The sequence below is a fragment of the Zonotrichia albicollis genome, chromosome 29 (assembly GCF_047830755.1).
Source record: "Zonotrichia albicollis isolate bZonAlb1 chromosome 29, bZonAlb1.hap1, whole genome shotgun sequence".
In the NCBI taxonomy this organism is placed as follows: Eukaryota; Metazoa; Chordata; class Aves; order Passeriformes; family Passerellidae; genus Zonotrichia; species Zonotrichia albicollis.
The window spans coordinates 4,417,612-4,431,609 of NC_133847.1; the positions used below are offsets into that span (position 1 = coordinate 4,417,612).

General features: G+C 61.8%; 2 protein-coding genes across 2 annotated transcripts; one reads left to right on the plus strand and one right to left on the minus strand.

Annotated features, from left to right (window-relative positions):
• Positions 1 to 1,694: 1,694 nt before the first annotated feature.
• Positions 1,695 to 7,393, minus strand: PLPPR3 (phospholipid phosphatase related 3). Its single transcript, XM_074528987.1, has 9 exons — positions 7,057 to 7,393; positions 6,353 to 6,458; positions 6,037 to 6,222; positions 5,798 to 5,927; positions 5,315 to 5,510; positions 5,182 to 5,239; positions 4,828 to 5,001; positions 4,492 to 4,617; positions 1,695 to 3,087 (listed from the first exon to the last, which is right to left on the minus strand). The coding sequence occupies exons 2-9, from the start codon at positions 6,425 to 6,427 to the stop codon at positions 1,951 to 1,953; spliced, it is 2,082 nt and encodes a 693-aa protein (XP_074385088.1). The 5' UTR covers positions 6,428 to 6,458; positions 7,057 to 7,393; the 3' UTR covers positions 1,695 to 1,950.
• A 2,306-nt stretch (positions 7,394 to 9,699) lies between these two features.
• On the plus strand, positions 9,700 to 13,203 carry LOC102069032 (complement factor D). The gene is made up of 5 exons (XM_074528632.1): positions 9,700 to 9,857; positions 10,011 to 10,164; positions 10,354 to 10,498; positions 10,834 to 11,091; positions 12,709 to 13,203. Exons 1-5 carry the CDS (start codon positions 9,791 to 9,793, stop codon positions 12,883 to 12,885), a joined length of 801 nt encoding a protein of 266 aa, XP_074384733.1. The 5' UTR covers positions 9,700 to 9,790; the 3' UTR covers positions 12,886 to 13,203.
• The last annotated feature ends 795 nt before the right edge of the window (positions 13,204 to 13,998 follow it).

Below are 13,998 nucleotides of genomic sequence, written 5' to 3' on the forward strand. Positions count from 1 at the left end.
ATTGGGGTCCCCATGGGAACAGCGGTGACTTTGAGGGGGTTGTGTCCTGTCCCCTCCCACAGCAGAACCGTGTCAGGAGCTGCCTCTGCCTCCTCCCCAGCCCGGGCTGGCTCTGAAAAACTGCCCTGAACGCTTCCTTTAAGGGGAAAAAACGCAGACTGCACCAAAGGGTTCTTCCAGCCCCTGCCCGGAGCCAGGGGAAGCCACGGCCTGCAGGGTGAGCACCCCAAAACGCGGCCCTAAAGCCCGGCCTTGAGGAAGGAGCACCCTAAAGCCAGGCCCTCCCCACGCCTCCAGCCCTGCGAGGTGTGGAAAGGGAATTAGCTGGAACCCCAAAGCAGGAACCCCAATTCGAGGAGCGATTTGGGAATCCCAAATGGTAAAGCGAGCCCGGGAGTAGGGCTGAGCCCTTTGTGTGTCACAAAGGCGGGCCCTGCCTCTGGGGAGATGGTGTCCCCAAGGGAAAAGGGACACGAGTGGTGCCGAGGCAGAGTCCGGGCTGGGGCTGACAGCCCCTCCTGCTGCAGCTCTGGGCGGGGGAGGATGATGAGGATGAGGATGGTGATGAGGATGGTCCCTCCGGACCCCGCGGGTCCCCAAGCGATGCAGCAGCGGCTGTTTGGGGTGGGGGGGGTTGCCCGAGACTGCGGGAGCGATGCGGGGCTGCCAGTTGCCATGGAAACCGCTGGGTCAGAGGCGGCGGGAAGCGGCGGTGACGCCATCGGCACCGCAATGAGCCGTGAGCGCGGGGGCGCCGCGGGGCCGGGAGCCCCCGCACCGCCCCGACCCCCGCCCGGCACCGCCGGAGCGCGGCGTCAATGCCGGTGACCTTCGCCAGCCGCTCCGGGTCACCACGGCTGGATGGAGCAGCCCCAGGCCCCTCGTGCTGCTTGGATGGAGTGGGACCCCTCATCTCCCACCCCACCCCACGAGCTGCTGCCACAATCCTCCTGCTAATCCCGGGTGGCTTTTCCAGCACCGAGTCAGGGTTATGTGGATAATCCATATGTTTGCAAGGCAAAGGCTTTGGGATATCCACTGTTAATCCAATTGGCAGTGGCAGTTTGGTGCCATCGGCACAGTGTCCTGTTGGAAGGAGGGGACACGGCTGCCCCAGCGCTGCTCCCCGGGACTGGGAACTCCCACGGAGCCCTGGTCCTACCCCCCCAAACCCAGTCGTGGGATTCAGCTGCCCCCACCTACCAAAATAACCCAGCCAGGCAACATCCACGTGTTTATTTGCTTTTCAAACCACAGCAGCTCCAGCTGTTGCCCGACATTCGCAGCCTGGAGATCCCCTCCCTGTCCCTGCTCCCCCCAAACCTCGGCTGCAGCCCAGGACAGCTCCTCCTGGGGCAGAGCTCAGCCCCCACTGCACCCCCACCCCAAAACCCCCCTCTCCTCCAGTCCCTGCACTATTTACAGCCTCTCACACCCAGAGCCACAGCACTGGGCAGACCCCCCCTCCCAGTCTGTCCACCCTCAGGCTCCCTCAAATAAACCAGGATGGGGGGTTGTCACAGGACCCCAGCACCCACAAACCCCCACATGAACGAGGGCCTGTGCCCCACAGCAGCCTCTTCCCCCTGTTAAACCCCTTAATCTATTCCCTCCCGAAGCCCTTCAGCACCATTTGTCCCTCCCCGCCCCCCTACCGACATCCACTTCCAGAGCCGGAATAAAATAACCCCTCGGAAATGTCAGCACCAGTGTTAGAGAGAAAAACAAAGTCAAAAGTGCTTGGAGCTGCCGAGCCCCACAGCCTGTGGGGAACAGAGCCCCACCAGCTGCCCGAGCAGGAGCAGGGTCCCGTGCTGGGGGTCCCACAGATGTCACCAGTGTGGCCGTGCTGGTCCAGAGCAAATCCAGCCCCGTCCTGCCATCCCCTGCAGAGGCACCCCAGCATCACAGAGCCCCCCAAACCAGAACAGGGGCGTGGGGCACCGGGGCTCAGTCCTTAAACCTGCGGCCTGCCTGCATCTTCTTGTAGTACAGGTCCACCTCGCTGTCCCCTGGCCCGTCCCGCTCGGCCGGCTTCCTCCTCAGCGTGGAGTCACGGCTGGCTGTGGCCAGCAGCCCCTCAGGGGGGGCTTCCACCCGCTCCCCACCACCCCCTGCTGCCCCCGGGATGGCGGCCAGGCTGCCGTAGCGTGGCTCGTCCTGCTCCATGTCGCTGACAGAGGAGCCGGGCGAGACGCCGGCGCTCTTGGCCGGGCGGAAGCCGTGGAAATCCTTCCCCACCTCACCCAGCTCGTAGGTGTCTGACCCCTCCGGCCCCTTCGGCCCCGATTTCCACTCCCAGGGCCCGTTGCCAGCGGAGAGGTGGACAACGGGGTGGTGAGGGGCATGGGCGTCGATGGTGATGATGCTGGAGCTGTCGCGCTCCGAGGGCGAGCGGTACTGCGAGGAGTCAGAGCTGGTGGAGGACGAGGACGTCTCCGAGTGCTTGGGCGTGACAGAGACCAGGCTCTGCTGCTTGGACATGGCGATGACCTGCATCAGGCGCGGGGGGTTGGCCACCCTCTGCGCTCCCCCCTTCTCTGCCACCATCACCCACTTGGCCCTCACGGCTGCCCCGCTGGCGGCTGCAGCTCCAGCGCCCGCCTGGCTCTCCTCGGGGATGTGCACCAGCTGCGAGGCGCCCGGCCGGGGCTGGATCAGCACACGGGGCCCCATGGCTGCTCGTTCAGCCGAGCGTGCCTGCACCGTGGGGTACAGAGAGGGGGGCACCTCCTCGCCAGGCTCCCCCACAGCCCGGCCCTGCGCCGCCTCCTCGGCCAGCGTCATGCTCCGACCCTCCAGTGACTTCTGCTTCCACTCGGTGATGAGCTGCTTGGAGCGTGAGGCGTCCACGGGGACGTGGATGGTCATGTGGCGCCGCGCGGGGTCGTCCATGGAGGGCGTGTTGACGCGGGGCAGGGTGTTGCTGAAGGTCACCATGTTCTCCTTGCCCATGGGGCTGCGTGGGGCCAGCAGGTCCACGTCCACGCTGGCCCGTTTCAGGCTGCCCAGGGAGTTCTTCTCACGGGGCACCGGCCGTGCCGCCTCCTCCAGGCGCGCCTGTGGGTTCAGCTCGTCGGTGCTCACCTGGAGGGGGATGCAGTTGTTCCAGATTGCAATGCATGTTTTCTGTTAACATCTGTATGGCAGATTGTCTTTTGTCAAGTGGGCAGTTTGCCTTATCTCTCTCTTTGAGTGACCACATTCACACCTCCCTGGGGAGGGGACACCTGCTGATAACAGCTATTGAATGTCACTGCATGGCTGATAAGAACTACAGCATCCCATTGGGAGATGTGAGCCCAGAGGGAGGAGCCAAGCATTCCTGCCTGGATATAATCTGGAGATTCTGGAACCCCCGCCAAGCATTCCTACCTGGATATAATCCATAGGTTTCTGAGACACCAGCACGGCTTTCTCCCCCTGATTCCCCAGAGGAACAGCAGCTGTGTCTCCTTCCACTGGATCCTCAGAGGAAGAATACATCCTTCTCTACAGATCCCTGCTCCTGACACTGCAGGAGGGCTGCAGCCACAATTCCAATGGGACTGCCACCAACACCCTGACCCACAGGGTGTCAGGTTGTGTTCTGACTCTGGCAGTGTTGTTCTAGTGTACATTGTTTATTTTATCCTTTTTTTTTTCCCTGTTAAAGAACTGTTATTTCCTGCTCCCATATTTTTTGCCTGAGAGCCCCTTAATTTAAAATTTACAGCAATTCAGAGGGGTGGGGAGGGTTTACATTCTCCATTTCAGGGGAGGCTCCTGCCTTCCTTAGCAGACTCCTGCCTTTCCAAACCAAGAAACAGTGTGGGTGAATGAAGGTGGTATAGAATGTCATCTTATCCCCTAAAGAGTTGCAGCTGAACCAATTACTAAAGATTAGGAGCAGGCCTGATTTTAACAGACCACACCTGTAGGCAATAAGAAGAGTGTTATAAAAGAGTAGATTGGTTGGTTGAGGGGTCTGGAGTCTGTTGTGTTCCAGACATCTCCTCCTGAGAAGCTGAGAGACCTCAGGAACAAAATGTAAACATTATCTGCTGCTGTGGAATGCAACAGGTGCATCTGTGGTTGGCCCATGTTGGTTGTTTCTAATTAATGGCCAATCACTGTCAGCTGGCTCAGACTCTCTGTCCGAGACAGAAGTTTTTGTTATCATTCCTTCTTATTCTATTCTTAGCTAGCCCTCTCATGAAATCCTTTCTTCTATTCTTTTAGTATAGTTTTAATGTAATATATATCACAAAATAATAAATCAAGACTTCTGAAACATGGAGTCAGATCTTCATCTCTTCCCTCACCCTGAGACCCCTGTGAACAGACACACAGTTGGCAACTGCGAGGACAAGGAAGAGTCAGAGGACAAGGAAGAGTCAGTGCCTAGAGGAGCTGCCTACAAGAAACACCAAGTAGGTACAAAACTCCAGCAGTATGGAGCCTTTGCAATGTAATGACAATTGAACTTTGCATTATAATGACAGCACTCACTGATTTGTTCTGGTGGTAGACAGAGTCGTGGCCTCGCTGTGTCAGCGCCCGCAGCGCGTCCTTGGCCGGTGCCTGGGCTGGGACTCGCTCTGTCGGGGCACGGAAGTTGCCAACAGCATGGAAAGCCTGTGGGAAGGAGAACCACAGAATCCTAAATGGTTTGTGTTGGGAAGGACTTTTAAAGGTCATCTAGTCCCTGCCGCTAGATGAGGTTGCTCCAAGCCCTGTCCAGCCTTGAACACTTCCAGGGATGGCATGGCCACAGCTGCTCTGGAGAGTTTGGAGTCAAACAGCCCCACAGCATCCCCCAGCCCCTCCCTGGGCAGCAGCACCCACCAGGTAGGCAGCAATGCCAGCTCCAATCAGGAAGCCCACGTAGACATCGGCGGGGTGGCTGCGGTACTGGGTGATCTGGGTCAGGCCACAGATGCCAGCAGCGATGGCAAAGGCAAAGACCAGGATGGGCTTGAGGAGCTTGGTGCTGTCCGAGATGATGGAGTTGAAATACATCTGGGGCAGGAACAGGCTGTTAGTCATGCACAGAGCTCTTGGGTGCGTGTGGAGCTGCAGGTGACTGCACACACACCCAGCATAGGCACAGAAAATTGGGCAGAGCTTGTCTGTGCCAGCAGGAGAGGGAAACAGCTGCCCATGGCATGGGACTTGTGCCAAGCAGTGCTGGGAACTCACCGACACGTAGACAGCAGCAAAAGCTGAGAGCGTGGCGTGCTGGGATGGGAAGGTCTTCCTGCAGGGAGAAGGGACATGGTTGGGACAGGGCAGGAGGGCTGGCAGTGCCACACAGGGCTCTCCTGGCACGTACCTGGCAGAGAGGATGGCGTGCTTGTCGGTGCCTGAGCAGATGTCCTGGGTGATGTAGGGGTTGGCATCACAGGGGGTGCCCAGCAGGGTGTAGTTGGGCTTGCACACAGTCAGGAAGAAGGGAGCGTGGTAGCCTGTGGCCAGCTGGATGACGTCTGTCACCAGGGCTGTGGCACAGAGCCCGAACACGTGCACGCCTGGGGATGGCAGGAACGGGACAGTGGGGCAGCCAGGACCCACCCAGCCCTGGGGCACCCACTGGGATGGGGACAGAGGGGCAGCCAGGATTCACCCAGCCCTGGGGCACCCACTGGGATGGGGGACAGAGGGGCAGCCAGGATTCACCCAGCCCTGGAGCACCCACTGGGATGGGTCTGGTGCAGTGTCCAGGGTCTGTGTGGGGCTGTGCTCCTGCTGTCACAGCCAGGGTGGCCCCACATCCCCTCCAGCCCCCAGATCCTGCCCAGACCCTGGCACAACGTACCCACAAACCTGACGGTGCGGCGCAGGAAGGAGTTGAAGTTGCAGCCGCCGGCGTTGATGCTGCCCTCGGCACCAGCACGACCCTTCAGGCGGGACTGCAGGCAGTACACCATGCCCTCCCCGACCATGATCTGGGAAGGAACCAAGGGCAGGGTTTTTGGCAGAGCCCCCCTGATGGATGCTGGGCGCTGCCAGGCACCAGGAGCACCCCAATCCCCACTGGGACAAACCCGGACGCACCGAGGCGGCGGGCGCGGCGAAGGCCAGGCTGAGCAGCATCAGCAGCGGGATGAGCTCCTCGTTGGTCTCCACGTAGGGCATGGAGAGAGCTCGGTCATGGCACTGGAAGCCCACCTTGGCCGGCTTGAAGAGGTCCGTGAGCTCCAGGAAATAGAGCGTCACCACGGAGGAGGCCACGATGGGCAGCTGGGGGGGACAGAGTGGGGACCAACGACCCCCGGGGTGATGGCACCACACAGAACGGGGCACAGAACCCAACCTGCTGTGCCAGGGCCCTGCACAGCCCCCAGGCCGTGCCCACCCTCCCCACACCCACCTCCACGAAGTAGAAGCAGGGCAGGAGTGTCATGCTGTCCTTGGGGGCGCGAGTTTTCTCCTTCGGGGGGATCATGGTCCTGGGCAGGCACAGGGGTCCCACCAGGCTGTGGGGGCATCAATGTCACCACATGGCAGGCACGGTCACCCCTGGTCACCCTCCAAGTCCCTGGAGGAGGATGAGGCCCCCCGAGCCACCCCCCGGCCCTGCAGGGACACCTCTTGTCCCTCCTGGTCACCCCCAGGTCCCAGCAGTGCCCCCCTCACCAGGCTGGAACTGGGGGTGCCCCCAGCGCCCCGGGGGTGCCCAGCCGAGGCAGGGGCTGTGACAACAACAGGTGGGGCGGAGGCTCTGTCGCGACAGGAGGTCACCACCGCGACAGGCTGGATGCGGAGGGCGGGCAGAGGGGGGTGTGCCCGCAGAGCCGGGCCGGGGCTCCCCAGACCCTCCCGGCCCAACCCCACGAGATTGCACCGAAACGAGGGGGGAGGATAACGGGGATGGAGCGACCAGGGGCAATGAAAGGAAGGGGTGATGGGGGGGGAAATACCGGGGGATTTACCGGGGGTATCACCGGGAGGGCGGGGGCGCAGCGGGAACCTCCCCTTGGCACGGACGGTGCCGCAGCCGCGGGCGGGGGTCGGGGCCGGGGATGGGGTATCGGGGGAGGAGGAGGAGGAGCGGCCCCTTTGTGTCCCACTCACCTCGGCGGCGGCCCCGGGGCTCAGCGGCGGCCGGGGGTGGGGGGATGTCCCCTTGTCCCCGCGATCCGGGATGCTCCTGCCTCGGCGGAGCGCGGGGAGCGGCGGCTTCCTCCGCCCCCGCCGCCTCCTCCTCCTCCTCCTCCTCCTCCTCCTGCCTCGCCCGCCGCCCCCCGCTCCGCCCCGCAGCCCCCGGCCCCTCCCGGGGCGCCGAGCCCCCAGCGAGCCCCCTTGGAGCCCCCGCCGGTGCAGGGATGGCGGCTGGGGGGGGTCTGGGGGGGTCGGGGGGGAGAAGGAGGAGAGACAAAGGGCGGGCGGGGCCGAGCACAGCAGCGGGAGCGACCTCGCTCCGCACCGTGCTCAGGAACCGGGGGGTCCCGGGGCTGCCCCCAACCCATCTCCAGCCCCCCCGATCAACATTTGCCCCCCTGTGCTGCTGCGGTGGTGCCCCCTGCCCCAAGGCCCCTCCTGGCCGGCAGAGCCCCCTCCCCTGCATGGGCTTGGGGGGATCCGAGGGGTGGTGCCACAGCACGGGGGTGAGATGTGACCCCAACATTCATCACCCCAGAGCTCTGCCAGCCTCCCTGGGCTCTCTCGGCTGGGAGTGCTTGCCCTGCCCGTGGCACCCGAGGGTTTCAGGGAAGGATTCCTGGACCCAAGCTCACAAACGGCCCCAGGGACAATGTCAGGAGCCACCCTCAAGCAGGACCTCGTGTCTCCCAAATTTGGGCCTGGGGAGGGAGGTGGGTGCAGCTCCCTTTGCTGTCTGGAGGCTCCCAGCCCCTCCTGGCAGAGGCAGCAGCCCCCAGCCCCATCCTCACCCTGCAGAGGGTCCCATCTGTGCCCCATATCCCACCCTGTACCCCATTCCCTGCACCCCACACTCACTGATTCCCCCCAGCCACCCTCTCCCGCTCCGGGGTCTCCTCACGGTGCCCTCGTTCCATTTTTGGCCCTAAGTGTGCAGAAATCTCCCGGCGTATTTAACACGGAAATCCCGAATCCCTGCAAGCTGCGATTAGGCTGCGGAAAATCCCGGATTTGAGCCGGGCTCAGCCCCCTCCCCACAACGCCCCCACCCTGCTCCGACCCCTGCCCAGCGTGGGGACAGCGGGGAGGGGAAGCCACCACTGCAGAGGGGACAGCTGAGGGACAGAGGGACAGCTGAGGGACACCTGAGGGACAGAGGGACACCTGAGGGACACAGGGACACCTGAGTGACAGAGGGACACAGGGACACCTGAGGGACAGAGGGACACCTGAGCCTCCAGGGATCTCCCTGCCCATGTGTCCGGCCACCTACTGACCACTGGCCTGGGGAATCGGGGACTCAGATCTCAGGGGGTCAGAGGGGTCTGAGCAGCCAGACAAAGGGAATGTGGGGGTGTAAAATCTCGTGGAGCAGGGAAAGGAGGAGAGGATGGGTGTCCTCTGGAGCCCTGCTCAGCCAGACCCTGCTCTTGGTAGCCACGGTGGCCATCCCACCAAGGGGGGAAGGCAGCGGGATCTGGAGGGGCAGTGAGAGGCTCTGTGTAGGAGTGTCAGGGGTAGGATGGTTGGGATGGACAGAGATGAGAGATCTCTGAAGCCAGGTCAGGAATTTGGGGTTCATTGCAAAGGGCCTGGGTGCAGGGCCCTGCTGGGAGCTGCAGCCACAGCTCAGAGCAGGCTGAGAGAAGAGAGGGGCAGAGAGGATGAGAGGGTGAGAGAGTAAAAGGGTAAGACAGAAAAGTTCCCATTCCAATCCAATAAATCATCTTCTGTGTTGAATATTCTGATTCTCGCTAACCAATCTAGTACAATATACAAATCCTATAGCATTTACATACAGCCTATAAGAATCATTATATTACCATACTGTGTTACATTTTAAACCCTAAAAACTCCTCTTTGGGCCTCTTCTGCCAAGCTGGCAGGGTCTGCTCTGACCCTTGGGCCTGTCTGCAAGCAGAGGGGATTGTTCCATCAAAAGGAGATTGCCGTCAGCTGGCCACACCATTGTTTTACCGTTGTTCAGTAACTGAGGGACCTCAAAGCTTGCTTTCATTTCAATCTCGCTTCTAATTTCTATATTCTCAAAATCTTTTGCCGGACAATCATATTTATCAGGCTATCCTGTTTCACCCTCCCCAGCAGCTCCGGGGACGGGCCCGGGATGGGGCTCGGGCGGGAGCCGGGGCGGTGGCGCCGCTTAGCGGCACCGGGGAGAAATGCAGCGGGGAGCGGGGCTGCCACCGCCACCGGCATCGCGGACACCGCCCCTGCGGCTGCCATCGCCCCCCAGAGCCCCGCATGTGGTGGGTGATGTGATGGGTGACCGGACGGGTTTGTACCCCTGGGCACGCAGCACCCACCAGAGACCGGCCCCCCATCCCAACGGGGAGGGCTGGGATTGAATTTCCCGTATTCCTCTTTTGCCAAAAGCCTGAACTTTTCCAGCGTTTTTAAACCCCCGGTGCAGAAATCCCCGGTGGCGGGTGCCAGGGCCGGCAGCTGGGCCGGGCTGTTTCCTCCTCCCGCGCTGTTTGTGCCGGGAACTCTTGACCACTTTTATAAGCTGAATATTTCAAAACATTCAGCCCACGCTGCGGAAACCCCCCCCTGCTCCCTCCTCCCCCCCTTTTCCTGCCCCAAACTGGACATAAAAGCGAGTCCCAGCCCCAGCCCGGGGTGAGCAGCGTCCTCCCTGCACCCCAAAATCCCGGGGCGGGTTTTGGACATCCCCAGCTCTGCAGCCATGGGGCCAAACCCTGCTCCCATCCTCATCCTCGCTCTGCTGCTGCTTCTCTGGGCCCCAGTGGATGGTGAGTGCTCCCCCCACACCCAGCACGGGGGTCCCTGCTCGGCCCCCCAATTCCTGCACCCAGGTGCTGGTGCAGCCCACGAGGAGGGGTCTGGGGGTGTGGGAAGGGAGCACAGGAGTGACACTGCTCAGTGTCCCCGGCCTCTGTCTGCAGGGCAGCCCCGGGGACGGATCCTGAGGGGCTCTGAAGCCAAGCCCCACCTGAAGCCCTACATGGCCTCGCTGCAGCTGGACGGGCAGCACGTCTGCGGGGGCTTCCTCATCGCCCGGCAGTGGGTGCTGAGCGCTGCCCACTGCATGGAGGAGACGTGAGTGTGCCTGGGGGGGTCGGTGCAGGGCTGGGGGGGCTGCAGGGCTCAGGGCAAATCCCACTGTGGGACTCCAGGGTCAGCATGTGGGACAGCTCCCACATGCACAGAGGGCTGTAGGGATTCCTGGGGCTCTGCAACCCCCCCACAGCACCCCAATTGTTTGTCCCACTCTCTGATCTCTTCCAGGGATGGCAAACTCTTCCAGGTGCTGCTGGGTGCCCACTCGCTGTCGCAGCCCGAGCCCCACAAACGCCTGTACCGAGTGCGTGCCCAGTTCCCCCACCCCGGCAGCAACATCCACAACAACAAGGATGACCTGCTCCTCCTCCAGGTGGGCTGCTGGCACCCTCCTCCCCACCGGGCACAGCCCCATTCCTGCAAATCCCACTGTCCTGCGGTGGAGGAAATCCTCAGGGTCAGGCTGGGCCATCCCTCCCTGTCCCATGGGAGCATCCCTGCTTCCCCCAGCTGTGACCAAATGCCTCCATCCTCCTCAGAGCTCCAGCTCTGCTCTCTGGCTGCATCCTGGGGCTCCAACAAGGAGGCAAAACCCTGAGGGTGGCTGAGGCCAGGGTGGTTTCAGTGTCAGGGCTGGGCTCACCGTGCCCTGCTTGGGTAAGTATGACCTGCCCTTGTGACCCGGCTCTCCCTGTGGCTTTGCGGCAGCTGGAGGAGGAAGCGGAGCTGAACACGGACGTGCGGGTGCTGCCCTTCCAGCGGGAGGACAGGGACGTGGCGGCCGACACGGTGTGCGAGGTGGCGGGCTGGGGCACCACGGACCACAGCGGCACCCGGCCCGACAAACTGCAGCAGCTGGAGCGGCCCGTGATCAGCAGGGACGTCTGCAACCACCGCACCCGCCACGACGGCACCATCACCCCCAACATGATGTGCACCGACTCCCGCAGGAAGGACACCTGCAAGGTACCACCCATAAATCCATGCAGGGATGAGGGGCACAATGCCCAGTGCCTGGGAGAGGTGAGGGGCTGAGGAGGAGGAGAGGACATGGTCCCCAGGGTGGGTGCCTCCTGTGCTGGGGTGTCCTGGCAAACCCTTAGTCCTAAAAAACCCTTAGCATCATCCAGAACATGATGTGCACAGGCTCCTGCAGAAAGGACACCTGCAAGGTACCACCCATAGATCCACGCAGGGATGAGGGGCACAATGCCCAGAGCCTGGGAGAGGCTGCGGGACAGGAGGGGACACCATCCATGGGGTGGGTTGGGTTCTTCTTGTGATGGGGTATCCTGGCAAACTTTGACACCATGACCCCCAACATGATGTGCACAGGCTCCTGCAGAAAGGACACCTGCAAGGTACCATCACAGATCCATGCAGGGATGAGGGGCACAATGCCCAGAGCCTGGGAGAGGCTGCGGGGCAGGAGGGGACAGAGTCCCCAGGGTGGGTTCTCCTTGTGCTGGGGTATCCTGGCAAACCCTTGGCACCATCACCCCCAACATGATGTGCACTGACTCCCGCAGGAAATACACCTGCAAGGTACCAAACACTCAGCAAGGATCCATGGAGGGCTGGGAGGGGACAGTGGGCACAATGCCCAGAGCCTGGGAGAGGCGAGGACCTGCAGAGTAGGAGGGGACAACGTGCTCAGAGTGGGTTCTCCTTGTGATGGGGTGTCCTGGCAAACCCTTGGCACCATCACCCAGAACACGATGTGCACCAGCTCCTGCAAGATGCAGGAAATACACGTGCAAGGTACCACAAACCCACCAAGGATCCATGCAGGGCTTGGAGGGGGCAGTGGGCACAATGCCCAGAGCCTGGGAGAGGCTGTGGAGGAGGAGGGGGCAGCGTCCCCGGGGTGGGTTCTCCTTGTGCTGGGGTGTCCTGGCAAATCCTTGGTCTTAGCAAGCCCTTGGCACCATCACCCCCAACATGATGTGCACCGACTCCTGCAGGAAATACACCTGCAAGCTACCACCCACACAGGGCAGGGAGGGGGCAATGGGCACAATGCCCACAGCCTGGGAGAGGCTGCGGGGCAGGAGGGGACAGCGTGCTCAGAGTGGGTTCTCTTTGTGATGGGGTATCCTGGAAAACCCTTGGCACCACCACCCACAACATGATGTGCACCGACTCCTGCAGGAAATACACCTGCAAGGTACCAAACACTCAGCAAGGATCCATGGAGGGCTGGGAGGGTGCAATGGGGAGAGGCAAGGGGCTGCAGAGCAGGAGGGGACGGTGTCCCCTGGGTGGGTCCCCCTTGTGCTGGGGTGTTCTAGCAAACCCTTGGCACCATCACCCCCTACGTGATGTGCACCAACTCCGGCAGGAAGGACACCTGCAAGGTAGCACACACCCAGGGCTGGGAGGGGGCAATGGGCACGATGCCCAGAGCCTGGGAGAGGTGAGGAGCTGAGGAGCAAGAGGGGACAGCATCCCCAGGGTGGTGTCCCTTGCTATCTACTGCAGAGCACCTCACAGGAGCCTGGGGGAAGAAGGAACGAGGGGTGGGAGATGGGCTGGGATATCCTAGCAAACCCTTGGCCGTACTGATGAGGTCTGGTCCTGCAGGGAGACTCCGGCGGGCCGCTGGTGTGCGGCGGGGTGGCCGAGGGAGTGCTCACTGCCGGCTCCCGCGTCTGCGGCAACTACAAGAAGCCGGCCATCTACACCCGCATCGCCCCCTACGCCGACTGGATCGACAGCGTCATGGCCTCTGCCGCCCATGGGGAGGGGGACACCCGCTGAGGGCACCCCGGGGACCTGCTCCTTGCCAGGCTTGCTGCTGCCAGCACGGCCAGAGCACGCACAGTGCTGCCCTGCCCTGTGCCGCGGGCTCCCAGCGCTGCCCACCCCGCTGCCAGCGCGTCCCCACCAGCCAGGAGGGAGGGCTGGGCCGGGGGATGGGTGAGGAACCCAGCAAGGGGGTCCCCGGCCCCCCACTCACAAAGCACAGGGCCCGGGTGGGGGAGAATTGGGGGTCACAGCCCTCGAGAGGCTTTGCTGAAGGTGCTCAGAACGCTGCCTGCGACCGCTGCAATAAAGCGATGATGATGATGATGATGATGATGATGATGATGATTCCTGCAGAGCTGCTGGGCTGGAGTGGGGAGAAACAGGAGATGGGGGGGTCTGTGCAGGAGCCCCTGCCCATGGGGAAGCTGGACACGAGGTGGGACATGCTGAGGTTGTGCCCTTGGGGACGGTGTGTTGTTGGGTGGGAGCAGGGGACACATCCTGCAGTGTGGCCACAATAGGATGGAGATCTGGGACATTGTGTGAACATTTGGGAAAGCAGAACCTGCCTGTAGCTGACATGGCAGTGGCAGCTCTGGCTCCCACAGTGGGATCCATGCTGGATTCTCACTGGGATCCTCTTTTCCCAGGAGCTGAGGGCAGGACAGGGCAGAGCCACCTTTCCACCACACCCTGGTCACCCCCAGAGCCCTGCTCTGCCACTGCCCTGTCTTGGGAGGGAGCAGGGCAGCAGCACAGCCCAGGGCACTGCCAGACCCTTTCATCCCATCCCAGGAGCTCCATGATCAGCAGGGAGATGAGGAGGACACCAATATGTCTATATCCCCCTGCTCTGCTGCTGTTCCCTGTTCCCAATCAAACATTAAATAACCCCAAACCTGTTCTATGAGGAGCTCACAGAGGGCCCTGTTTGAGTTTTACTTACAGGGGAAAAGAGCCTTAATAAGGTTCAGTTTCCTAATTAGCCATTTGATTGTTCCTAATTAGCAGCAGAGCAGAGAGAGGGGGTGAGGTCTGAGCAGCTCTTACAGCTCTGTGCAGTGAAACACTCGCTGGAGTCGAGGGATGAACTCTGTCACCAGCTCCACTTCTCAAGAATAATGA

Excerpts from the sequence above, each read along its gene's own strand:
- PLPPR3 (XM_074528987.1), bottom strand. The coding sequence starts at position 6,427 with ATGATCCCCCCGAAGGAGAAAACTCGCGCCCCCAAGGACAGCATGACA. Across the intron at positions 5,240-5,314 it reads CACGCCATCCTCTCTGCCAG|GAAGACCTTCCCATCCCAGC; the intron begins GTACGTGCCAGG and ends TTCTCCCTGCAG. Across the intron at positions 4,618-4,827 it reads CTGGCATTGCTGCCTACCTG|GCTTTCCATGCTGTTGGCAA; the intron begins GTGGGTGCTGCT and ends TCCTTCCCACAG.
- LOC102069032 (XM_074528632.1), top strand. The coding sequence starts at position 9,791 with ATGGGGCCAAACCCTGCTCCCATCCTCATCCTCGCTCTGCTGCTGCTT. Across the intron at positions 10,165-10,353 it reads GCCCACTGCATGGAGGAGAC|GGATGGCAAACTCTTCCAGG; the intron begins GTGAGTGTGCCT and ends GATCTCTTCCAG. Across the intron at positions 10,499-10,833 it reads ATGACCTGCTCCTCCTCCAG|CTGGAGGAGGAAGCGGAGCT; the intron begins GTGGGCTGCTGG and ends GCTTTGCGGCAG.